The sequence below is a fragment of the Amphiura filiformis genome, chromosome 5, assembly GCF_039555335.1.
Source record: "Amphiura filiformis chromosome 5, Afil_fr2py, whole genome shotgun sequence".
In the NCBI taxonomy this organism is placed as follows: domain Eukaryota; kingdom Metazoa; phylum Echinodermata; class Ophiuroidea; order Amphilepidida; family Amphiuridae; genus Amphiura; species Amphiura filiformis.
In genome coordinates this window covers 45,249,968-45,262,660 of record NC_092632.1, presented here as the reverse complement: position 1 = coordinate 45,262,660, position 12,693 = coordinate 45,249,968, and the positions used below count along the sequence as shown (strand labels likewise).

Sequence of the window (12,693 nt, the reverse complement as noted above, 5' to 3'; positions counted from 1 at the left end):
TTCACCAAGCCCTGCCCTCTATCGGGAGCTAATTTATAGTTTAAGCTTGTTGGATATCCAAATTTCGCGGTTTGTGGTTCTTTGTAGCCCTGCGGGGCAATCTAGTTGGATATCAATATTGAGCGGCAGTTGTTGGCGATCTTTCGCGGTTTGTGGTCTTAATTTGTTGGATATCCATTATTTTCGCGGTATGTGGTTCTTTATAATCGATAGGCCTACGGGCAATCTGGTTGGATTGTCGGCGATCTTTCGCGGTTTGTGATTTGAATTTCCCTTATCAAGCCCTGCCCTCTATCGGGAGCTAATTTATAATTTAAGCTTGTTGGATATATCCATATTTCGTGGTGTGTGATTCTTTGTAGCCCTGCGGGGCAATCTAGTTGGATATCCATATTTCGCGGGTTGTGGTTCTTTATAGCCCTGTGGGGAAATCTAGTTGGATATCAATATTTAGCGGCAGTTGTTGGTTATCTTTCGCGGTTTGTGATTTTAATTTGTGACAATTTATAACATTTATTCCAAATATAATTTCAGTCTGAGCTGTGAACAGAGCCACTGATAAATTGTTTGTTTGATGAAAAAAAAATAATATCACCATAGCAATCGGTGTTCAAAATGGTGTTATTCTTGATTTATGACAATAAATTGGTTAATAAAACATTGAAAAAAAAAGTGATGGGAAGTTTCGAACTTGAGCAAAAACTCATAAATGGATTAGAAGTCCATGGCCTTAACCGCTTCGCCACGGGGACGTCTCGATATAACGACGTGTAAAAGTGGAGTATTTATTAATATGAATGTATGCTGTGGTCCGGAAAGAATAAAAGAATTGTGAAAAACTTGATTTTTTGGCGAATGGGATCCAGAATTTGTATGGAGGGTATCCAGGAAAATGCTAGGGTATATTTGGAAGTGAATCTCAAAAAGTAGTGCGACAGTGACAGCCATGTATGGCTGTAGCAGTGTCGAAAGATTCTGGATATCAGTATGATTAGCTATGATTTGCCACTAAATTTGGCTATAAAATACCGCGTAAAATGAAGCAAGAATGTTTGTTTATTATCAAACAATCGGATTGACTGTAAGATTGGTGTAACTTTTGAATTAATGAGTTATTAAAATATTACACTTTGGACAGTAAATAAGATTTAGCATGGTTTTAGATATATTTTGTACCCAGCGAAAAATATCATAGAACAATAGCGTTTTGTTTAAATGTAAATATAGTCCTTGGTGCATCTGTTTATTCTTCTTTATCAGTCGTTTTTTTTAAAACTTGCTGGTCATGCTACCGCTTGACTCTAATGTACATCATACCTTAGTTACTTGTTCATGCTTGGTTTGCACATCTATTCCTGTTAGCAATGCATTGACTTTGTGTTGTGATCATTTTGATCATGGTTCTGAACACAGATGGTGACAACTCTCTAGTCCAAAGGTTCCTTAGTCCAACGGTTCGCTAGTCCGAACATTGGATTCTCTTGTCCGAGGGTTCGCTTGTCTGAATAATAAATAAGGTTCTCTAGTTCGAATATAGAATATGGCTCGCTTACCCTAACCCTAACCTAAACCCTAACCCTAAACCCTAACCCTTATTCTATATTCGGACTAGAGAACTTTCGGATTAGCAAACTTAATTTGCTTTTCAGACTAGCAACCCTTCGGATTAGAGAGAAGTCACAACACAGATAGCATGAACCAGTTGATCTGGCAACAATCGATTTTGACATCACACTATGACGGCAAAATGGTTGCTGTCTGGTACATGACATTCGGGATCCCTGACCTCTTAGTAGGCTACTAAGCTAATGTGTACTTCCTAGTAAAAGCAAGAGAATTTCCATACATGTGGTACCAAGGTCCATTGTTGATTTTAAGATGTGAAGCCATTTTGGATTTGACCCTTGGTGAAAACATCACAACATGAATTGCGCACTACTGTTTTGATGTCATAAACAAATTCAAAAAGATTGTTTGTTATAAAGACTGTTGAACTTGTTTATTTTACAGAACCTGGTTACATCGCAACACCTATTGCAATAGTGCAAGCAGCCTTAGTTGTACTCAATGAACCAGATAAATTACCACAAGGGTAGGTACAATAGTCTTGCTTCAAGTTTCTTTGTTGTTTTCTGAATTTAACACTTGTTGATCAAAATTGTTGGTTGTGCTTAAAATCAAGTTAGAAATGGTAACAATTTCATTTTCAAAATATCCGACTTCAGTGTGAGTGGATCAGATCTTGTCACCAGGGTTCGAATTTGTTAAAAAAATTTTGTGCAGCAGTTTTTGGTTGATTCATCATAATCAGGATAATTATCCCCAGACAGAAATAAAACAACACGATAACAACCATTTGCGACTCATGTCGACATTAGAAAAAGATCAGTGAATTTATTTACCAAATGTTTTTTAACAAAGAAAACTGGAATCAGCCATTACACAAGCAGCCCAAAATTGGACAAGCGATTGCTGGTACTATACTTTTCTGGTGGATACCTAAAAGTAGCAAAAGGGCAAAGCAAGCAAGAGACAACTATGTTGACTCATAAAAAGCAAAAAAAAATTGAACAAAGCGATTGCGGTGCTATACTTTTGTGGTGGTTACCTAGAAGTAGCAAAAAAGGGCAAAGCAAGCAAGAGACAACTTTGTTGATGTGAATATACCTCATGCCGAACTCCGCCGGGACATCCTGGAGTCCATGTAAGTTGACTCATAAAAAGCCCAGATAAATATTAAGGAGACAACTTTACCCTGTATGAAAATCACGTGGTGAGCTCCATTCGTGATTACCTATAGAGCCGGTTGCTCACTAAAATGCCGCGGTCTTTGCAAAAATGAGGCCTTCAAATATAAAGATAATTGATCAAAGCATGATCTCAATAAAAAAGCAAACATTGACTGGCTGAAACCTTCGTTTTTCCATATAAATACATAGCATGCTCCACTAGACTACTGAAGCCATAATTGCTCTTCAGGAAGATTACCTGACAGAAAATAATGATTGTTTTGAAATAACTGGTTAAGTTAATGTAATAACTACACTATTACATTAAATATCAAAAATTCGGACAGAAAAACTGCCTCTCACGCACTTCATGTATCAATTATACTATAAGTATCAAGTAACATTGCCATCATTTTGTAGTGAATATATCTGCTTGGTTGGCTTTGTTACTCGACTATTAATAAAAATAAATACCCACTCTACCTATTCACGAAGCCTCATCTATGACAATGATAATTCTTCTACTAATACTGGAAAGTATTTCAGATTTTGTTTTAAATATAAATAATATCTTCAATCAATATATTCCCTGCCTCCACCATTAATGGGTGTGGTGGGTGGGAGAAAATTTTTCACCGATCTTCCTCCAATGCTTATCGACAGAGAATGACATTCTCGCTCACAAGCATGGCGTCGAGCACGCATAATACCGACAGCCGTGATTGAACCCTACAAACGCACCAACGAATCACGCCATTGGCCAAAGCTAGTTACCGGGAAAAACCTGACCTTTGACCCGGCCTGAAACTTTTCTTTCTGCAGGTGATAAATTGAGTTTCACGCGATATACGCAATGAAACTGTATTATCCCCAGACAGAAATAAAACAACACGATAACAACCATTTGAGACTCATGTCGACATTAGAAAAAGATCAGTGAATTTATTTACCAAATGTTTTTTAACAAAGAAAACTGGAATCAGCCATTACACAAGCAGCCCAAAATTGGACAAGCGATTGCTGGTACTATACTTTTCTGGTGGATACCTAAAAGTAGCAAAAGGGCAAAGCAAGCAAGAGACAACTAAGTTGACTCATAAAAAGCAAAAAAAAAAATTGAACAAGGCGATTGCGGTGCTATACTTTTGTGGTGGTTACCTAGAAGTAGCAAAAAGGGCAAAGCAAGCAAGAGACAACTTTGTTGATGTGAATATACCTCATGCCGAACTCCGCTTGGGACATCCTGGAGTCCATGTAAGTTGACTCATAAAAGCCCAGATAAATATTAAGGAGACAACTTTACCCTGTATGAAAATCGTGGTGAGCTCCATTCGTGATTACCTATAGAGCCGGTTGCTCACTAAAATGCCATGGTCTTTGCAAAAATGAGGCCTTCAAATATAAAGATAATTGATCAAAGCATGATCTCAATAAAAAAGCAAACATTGACTGGCTGAAACCTTCGTTTTCCATATAAATACATAGCATGCTCCACTAGACTACTGAAGCCATAATTGCTCTTCAGGAAGATTACCTGACAGAAAATAATGATTGTTTTGAAATAACTGGTTAAGTTAATGTAATAACTACACTATTACATTAAATATCAAAAATTCGGACAGAAAAACTGCCAAACAAGTTTTTTGTCATTTATGCAAAAAAATTGCCAAACACCCCCCCCCCCCGAATTTACTGATCCGGATTTTTTAATTATTGGCTCATCCGGGAGGGTATGAAAATGCATGAGGGTTGGCATTGAAAAGGTCTATCGCATTCGCGTACTGCCAGAGACCAAATTCTGATGGTTGCACAGTCATAATCAAATATAGGCAGGCCTGTTGTCTACCTTGCGTAAATGCCGATTTAAAATGGCAAAATGCGTGGCCACGTGAGTGTTCTCCCCAATGACTTTGTGAGCATATATCTACTTATATTCCTTGCACCCTTTCCCATTTCATCCGCGTAGCCCACCAAGATCAATCTTGTGAATGGCCATAGCGCTCTAAGCCCTTCCAAGCACTCCTTCACCTTGTTCCTGATTTCCCATGTAGGGCGCTTTAAAATATCATTTGTCCCTGTGTGCATTGTGCAATATTACCGTTCTGGGAAAGTGGTTCTTATACATTGTACATTAGGCGAGCTACTCTGTCCACTATATCTCCATGTCTTGAGCCTTTTAATTTATCCCTGGTAGTCTCATTCTACATCATCGCCTCCGCCGTGGAGTTGTGTTTGGCTCTTCCCTGCCTGTCTCACGATACTGTCCCCTACCACACACATTCTCATGTTAAGACTCTGTAATTAAGCAAAACAGAACAACAAGCAGCAAATTGTTTCTACCAAAAGCTAATAATTAATACTACAAAGGTTCCTTCTCCAGCTGATGAGTTATGTCTACCTGATAGGCGGAAACAGAAAAGGAGCTAATGAAATTATGAGACAACTTGACTCCTATGCTGCCGTCTGACATTCCCAATTGGCTGTGTCTGGATACTACACCAAGGATCTATGTGGGATAATAAAGTTTTGCTATTAAATGCTTCAGTACTATCGTAATACTTATTACGATAAATTATTTTCTTCTGGGCAGGCGATTACCGACAGCCTGCTAGCGAATAGATGCTAGGGAGCAAAAAAAAAGATTAATATATAAATTCATAACAATTAATTGCTGCTTTCAATAGTCTATATTGGACTTTACAATGGACTAACAATCTGTGCGAGTTCCTGTCTGATTACTACAAGATCTGCACAGGAGAGACTACCTGAAACATACATACAATTATGGATTACACAGGTTGACTAGCCTAATATATAATCGAAAGGCTGAGGATTTCCACTTTCCCTATTAATATTTCGTCACTGATGCCCCCCATAGCTGCCGCCGTCGCGTCACCTATTCTACAGCTATGATGACTAAAATGACCTGGTTCCAATTTCCAAGCCTATTAATTTGATTCCTTGCTTTAAGATATGTGAGAATTGAAACAGTGTTAGATGGTCACCACCAAAATGAATAAATAAAGGACCTGGTCGTACCAGTCTGGATTTCAATAATTCTAGCATTGTCCTAACAGGACATGACTGATATGATGAACTCTCTATCCTTAACTTGACCCCTGACCCTCTCTGATCAGCTTTTGAAAACTTAATTGCTACTTCCAGCACTTTTGGATTTGTATCTAGTACTCTTATGTCCTGTTTTCATATCAATCTCGAAATATCACTCCCCTTGTTTCCTCTGTCATGTCAAGTCACCTACCCTTAAAAACCGGAAAAAGGCTAGCAAAAAGCTGCCTTAAATAAAAGCTGCCTTAATCAATTTACTCAAGATTGTTGGAGTAATAGGTAACATACACGTTTTGTTTTGTTTTTTGAATAAAAAGGAACCTGTCTGATCTAACCAACCATTTATATTGTGTCTGAAAGCTATCTTGAAATATTTGAATTTATTGATGAGGTGCCCCTTTTGACGATAGGAAGGAAATGAACGCCACTATGTGCGATTGATTCGCTGGCCATGACGATCCTAAATTAATAAATTTCTCCCAAAAATCCCTACAATTCTCTATACCTTTACGGTATGACATCCATGTACTTGAAGCTACTGATGCACGTACCGATTGATGCGACTCCTCCTTTAAAGCTTCCATAAAAACTGGGGCACCGTTATAGACACTGGTTTTGCTCGTGGTGCCTCCTCCCTAAACTGTTCCATCTGGAAGCGGGAAAAGGCATCAGCTATACTATAAAGTTTGCCTGGAATATGCTTAGCACAAAATGTTAGCTTCCATTTTGAACATTGCAACACGAAGAACCGCACTAGCCTCATGATTTTGGCACACTTTGAAGATTGTCTATTGATGATAGATACTGGCAAATTATATATCTGACCTGATGATGACCCTCTTCCTTTAAATTAATCTCCCCATAACACTACTGCGCCACAACCGGGAAAAAAAAATTCTAACCACGCAATTGAATGACGAGGCAGTTTCATTTGGCTATCCTTGAAACCACTTACCTCCAAAAATCCCCCGAATCCTATCTCACCGCTAGCATCCGTTAACATGGTTAATAGCTGCAAATCGCTTTCATCCGACCACGTTACTTCGGTATAATGGCTGCCCCATTAAAATGACCTAAGAACACCGCCGCATTTCTAAGTTGCTTTGTGCTCCCGCTGACCAGCTACTTTTGTATCATGGTTTCTTGCACACGCACGTTAAGTCAATTGAGCGACGGAAGAAAGCCCTTCCTGGATTAACGGCTTTACATACCAAAATTTAACGAACCTATTATCGATTGCCGATCCCTTAGCATTATTTTTGTCAGCTTAAGCGCATTCTTGATTTTACCTCTAATATTGATCAATTTGCAATCTGCAATCTCAAATAAACGATCTTAGTTGTTGGGCCTACTGCGTATCTGGGGATAATGGTGCGCCTAATTTCTCACAAATTAATGCTGCAAGTTTTAGCCCTGTTTCCAAATTGCTGGCGCATTCCCCTGAGTATGATACCCTCGTGGTTGCCAACGAAAGGAACAAAATTGTAGTTCCTGTTCCCTGCTGTCACCGGTGCAACACCTGAGTGCATGTACATAAAGGGCCCGCAATTTCTCATCTAATATCGCCCACGTTTGTGTTGTTTGTTTTTTTTGTTGTTGTTGATAGAATCAAGTTCAAGATTTGTATGTATGTCTATAAACGTTCCAAGGTAATGCTCCTCAATATTTATGTGTTTTACTCTCTCATAGAGAAATACCTTCAACTGGTTGTAGGACAGATCTTCCAAAGACACCACATTACTAAAAGCTCGTGTTGGTAAAAAGTGCATCGGTGACAAATCGTTTTGTGTTGCGGCACCTTCATTATGTAACAGCCTCCCACGTGACATCAGGGAGGCTTCATCACTTCACTCTTTCAAAAAAATGCTTAAATGTCATTTGTATCCAGAATGTTGATATGTTTTGCTTATTTTTGTTTTCTTTTTTTTGTGTGCGCTCTGATCGCTCTGTAAGAAGCGCCTTATAATTTATTTATTTTTTTTTTTTATTTTTTATTTTTTTATTTTTTTAAATTTTTTTTTTTGCATTGTGTATGTATTGACTTTTTATCTTCTATTGATGTTGATGTTGCCTAATAGCCTCAAAGTGTAATAAATACCGTACATAAATAAATAAAATCATTGCAAATGGTTGCTGTATTCACGACCACATGAAATGGCCAAGTATTGACTAAATTCTCCCACCCCTATTCATGAGTGCCCCATTTGAATTCATTTGTTGTGACTACCAGGTACCATGTGTGTATTAATTGGCGAGGCTCTCGTATTATTACTGGATAATTGCATGAAGCAGCACTTACATTACTATTGTTGGCTAACCTGTTGATTGAAAATGTATTGTTATTATTATATTTATTCAATAAACCCCAGCGAAACGAGAGTTGCTGAGTAAGCGCTATCCGAACCATAAACACATGCATGATCAGACAACGAGAGTTCAATTTCCCCACAGCTTCCCACATTGTACACACGTCAGTCGAATTTGGCGGTAGCATCGTTCACTAATGGGTCTCATAATAACATAACGATCGCTGTGATATCATTTCAAGATGTTTCTTTCCCAATTAAGCCAAACAGCCTATGAGGAGAAAATTTATGCATGAGCAATTACATCAATGACGTAGTAATGAATACCCTCTATTGGTCACCCTATTGATTGACAAGGCCCTTGCATTATTGTTGTTAACCTATTGATTGGAGTACATGCATTATTGGTATTATTTGCCTGATTGACGATTGACAATGGATTCACCATGCTGTACTAACATTTGTAACTTTATTATCAAGAGATTGAGCATTGTTAAATATACGGTTTATATATACCTGTTATAAGCCTGTCTGCCATACTTGCATACTGTTGTACAAGTTGTATCTGTTGTATGACTGGTATGACTGGTATTGGTACTTCACGTACTTGTTGCTGTTCTACCGGCACTTGTTGAACTTGATGTTGCTGTTTTGCTATGGTTGCTATGGTTTGTTTTGTTGCACCTGTCTATCAAGTTGCATTTTATCAACATGCACGCTCTACTTGTTGGTTAGAGGTTGTCGACGGTGGCTGTATTTATTGCTCAACGCCATTTTTCGCCCGATTTCACTCTTGTTCTTCCCCTTCCTCGGTCTCCTGGTGTACTGCGAGGCCCTGACTGAGCTTGAGTTCCAGTTCTTTGAATATCGAACTATTCAATTTAAGCGCTGATTTCTGTTGGTTGATTTTCTTCTCCCCATAATTTCTAGTAAGCTTACGCTGATACTATCTGTATTACCTTGTCTTCCGGTAGTGGCAAAGTCCCAATGAAATCTTGACAAATTAATTAGTTTACGCTGCTATTGTACATGTGTATATGGTACATGTCGTCCGCTAATGGCAAAGTCAGGTACATTTAGTCCATAAAATCTTGACGATCTCGACAATGTTTACGGCGAAATTTCACACTCCAGAAAAGAATTTTCTGCTCCAAGCGAAAATATAGCTGGTATTTCATACTGTCTTTGTAAAGTAAAGTGCATATGAAATGCACAAAGTACTGACACGAAAATCTTTAGTCCATTAAAATCCTGACGATCTCGACAATGTTTACTGGCAAAATTCACACTGAATTATATCTGCTCCAAACGAAAATATAGCTGGTATTTATACTGTCTTTGTAAAGTAAAGTAAAATAAAGTGCATATGAAATGCACAAAAGTACTGCACGAAAATCTTTAAGCTTAAGAAAATTTTTCACCGATCTTCCTCCAATGCTTATCGACAGAGAATGACATTCTCGCTCACAAGCATGGCGTCGAGCACGCAATACCGACAGCCGTGATTGAACCCTACAAACGCACCAACGAATCACGCCATTGGCCAAAGCTAGTTACCCGGGAAAAACCTGACCTTTGACCCGGCCTGAAACTTTCTTTCTGCAGGTGATAAATTGAGTTTCACCGCGATATACGCAATGAAACTGTATTCCATATACTAAAGAACTATAAAAAGTTGGCTAGCAGTTACTTCTAAATAGGGAGCAGCCTGCTATGTGATACAGCCAAATTCGAACCCTGCTTGTCACATAAAGTGAAATTTTCATACATGCACTAATGCTTATTTTCTTTTTTTTTTTTGTCTGTTATTTGTTGCAGTGGTGGTGTGTTTTCCCCTGGTGCAATATTTAACAAGACCAGTCTAGTTGACAGACTAAACCAACATGGCATCAAGTTCACCATCACATCAGCAGCTCAACCTATTACTGCTTAGTGAAAAGAATATCATCTATAGCTAAAATAATAGTTTCTCGATCCTGAGAGCACAGTCGGCACACAATGACAATTGCATCAAGCGTACAAAGCCTACCACACACGCTTTGGGTAGCGTTGCATTTCCTGTATGTGCACAATCGATTGCGCTATCGTGTCATTCCACTAAACTTGCGACATTACGCAGCGCACGCAGTACGTTTATACTCTCAGGATTGAGAAATTAATATTTTCGGTATAATCATGTTAAAAATCAATTTGCAAAGATATTGCAAATTTCAATTATTTAAATTGTATGTTCCATTAGACCAATGGAAGTTGATTAATAGGTTTCTAGCTGCTACACACCCACGTTAAATTGGTGCCAAAACTTGTATTATTTTGAATAAGTTTTTCTTTCATAATTTGAAGGAATATGTACACGAAAAACAAACCTAATAGCGGTATATTATAATGAGATATGGTAAATAATTATATACTGGTGTGTAGCATTCGCTCATGATGATTATTTTTATCATGAGTCTCATAAAAAGTAAATATTCTTGCATATATCAAGCACATGTGTTGTATATTAGTTTTCAGACAAATCAAATGTCTGTTCTAACCACGTAAGACATGCTATAATACCTGGAAACAGTGCAATAAGTATATTTTGTATGAAGCCTAATTGGCAAGTAATAATTCAAATTGTGAATTTATACGCTTACTATAGCTGATTTACACTTATGTTGGTCGAGTGATGATTAATTCAGCGTTTGACCATTTTGAATATGTTCATGTTTCCAGGACAATAAAAAAGTGGAAAAAGAAAAATGATAATAATAATGTAAAACTACTAAAAGTAGTATTCATTTACATGTATTTAAAATCCAAATTGGATAATATAGTTTTATAAGCAGGTGGAGAAATGTGTTCTGAGCAGCTGTTTTCTCACTAAGCAAGTTAGCTCTTAATCAGAGTCCTCATGAAATGATAGTGAGGGCTGAAGTATAGTAACTGGGGTGACTATAGGGCACAAACTCTCTGCTCAATGAAGGCCTGTGACTGTCTTTTCCTATGACCATGGAGGAAGCCCTCTGATCATGAAAGTTTAGTCACCACCTTCTAGCCAACTGGCCTGTTTAGTACACCTCAAAGAGGGTAGGTCAAACCTAGATAACAACTTTATTATGGACTCATCTGGGCTCAGAAGCTGAGCTATAAGCTAATTGCAAATTATGATATGGTAGACACAAACAATTCATTCTATAGCTGTGCCAACCAAGTACAGGGAAGCATTGACACATATCGTAGTGCTATCAAGCATGATAAGTTCTGGTTTTATATGACATCATTTGCATATGCATGCATATTTATGAGCTAATTTGCCTAGGCAAGGAAGTGTTGTGTTACAATGTTGTGTTTGCAATGTACTCATGAGAAAGTGCCAAATTTGAGATGTCGATTATTCTCATATCTTCTGCCTTTACGCCATTTTGGCATTCAAGTTGATACATGATACTCAAAAATTAATCCAAGTTCAAGTTGAGCTTAGTGAGAAATTAAATTGCACAGGACATTTTACTTTACAGCCATTATATTTTTTCTTAATGCAGAGTAAATGACAGTCTTTGTTCATAATGTAATGGTGTAGAATTCCTTAAGTAGTGCAGTATAAAAACATGTTATTGAGGTGCAATTGATCATATTTTAGAGCTTCCGATTTATTACACCAATGCTAACCAATGCAAACACCAGCTCATACATACTCGCTATATAACAGCATGTGTGATTGGTCGATAACCAGGTATAAACAACATTAATGCCCGGTTTTCCGGTCGTAAACAAGCCCCACTAGAACCCATGGACACTCGCTAGTTGAATATATGCACATATGCTTGTGAGCTATTTACACAAAGCGCAAGTGATGTACTCAATTAATGTTTCCAAACCAAACCTGATGGACTGAACAAGTTACCGTTTTTTCTCAATTGGTGATGGGAAAAACTAGAGTGATTTTGAATTGAAGTTAGCATTGGTGGAAGAAATTACAATCTCTGAATTACTAGTATTACAAATCATTCCAACAGCTTCAGAGACCAAATTATACAAAGGAGCAAATAAACAAATAAAAAAACAACCAAAGACAAAATTGTTATTAAATTGAGAAAACATTGCTGTATGACAATGGAATGACTTGCATGATGTGACAGTAATGTTTATAAACAATTTAAGGGCTGGGGTATGAACGTTTGGACAGTATTTATTTTGGGACATTAGAGCACATCAGACATATCGAATTGTATTCTGAATACGAAGAATGTCATTCTGATATCAAATAATTTTGATTTTTGAAATTAGCAATTTAATACACATTTTATGGCAAATCATTAAAATTTATATTTTTGATATTTAACAGTACTTGAAGTAAACTTTATAAATCTGATGATTTATACTTAAAGTGTATGTAGGTGGGATGAAAAGCCGACGATCAATTGAAAATTTTGACCTTTTCGTATTGAAGATATGGATTTTTTCCCAAAACACAAAAAAATTAGGTCTTTTGGGAAAAAAAATCCATATCTTCAATATGAAAGGTCAAAATTTTCAATTGACCGTCGACTTTTCCTCCTGCTACATACACTTTAAGAATATATCATTAGATTTATATAATTTAC

At 37.4% G+C, this 12,693-nt stretch overlaps 1 protein-coding gene across 1 annotated transcript in view; it reads left to right on the top strand.

Annotated features, from left to right (window-relative positions):
• The window catches only part of LOC140153215 (saccharopine dehydrogenase-like oxidoreductase), a 73,958-nt gene extending 61,616 nt beyond the window's left edge, over window positions 1-12,342 (top strand). Inside the window, exons 10-11 of the mRNA XM_072175900.1 lie at window positions 2,011-2,092; window positions 9,923-12,342. Of these exons, the coding sequence (XP_072032001.1) occupies window positions 2,011-2,092; window positions 9,923-10,037 (197 nt within the window). The 3' untranslated portion in view covers window positions 10,038-12,342. The remainder of the gene's footprint in view (window positions 1-2,010; window positions 2,093-9,922) is intronic.
• The last annotated feature ends 351 nt before the right edge of the window (window positions 12,343-12,693 follow it).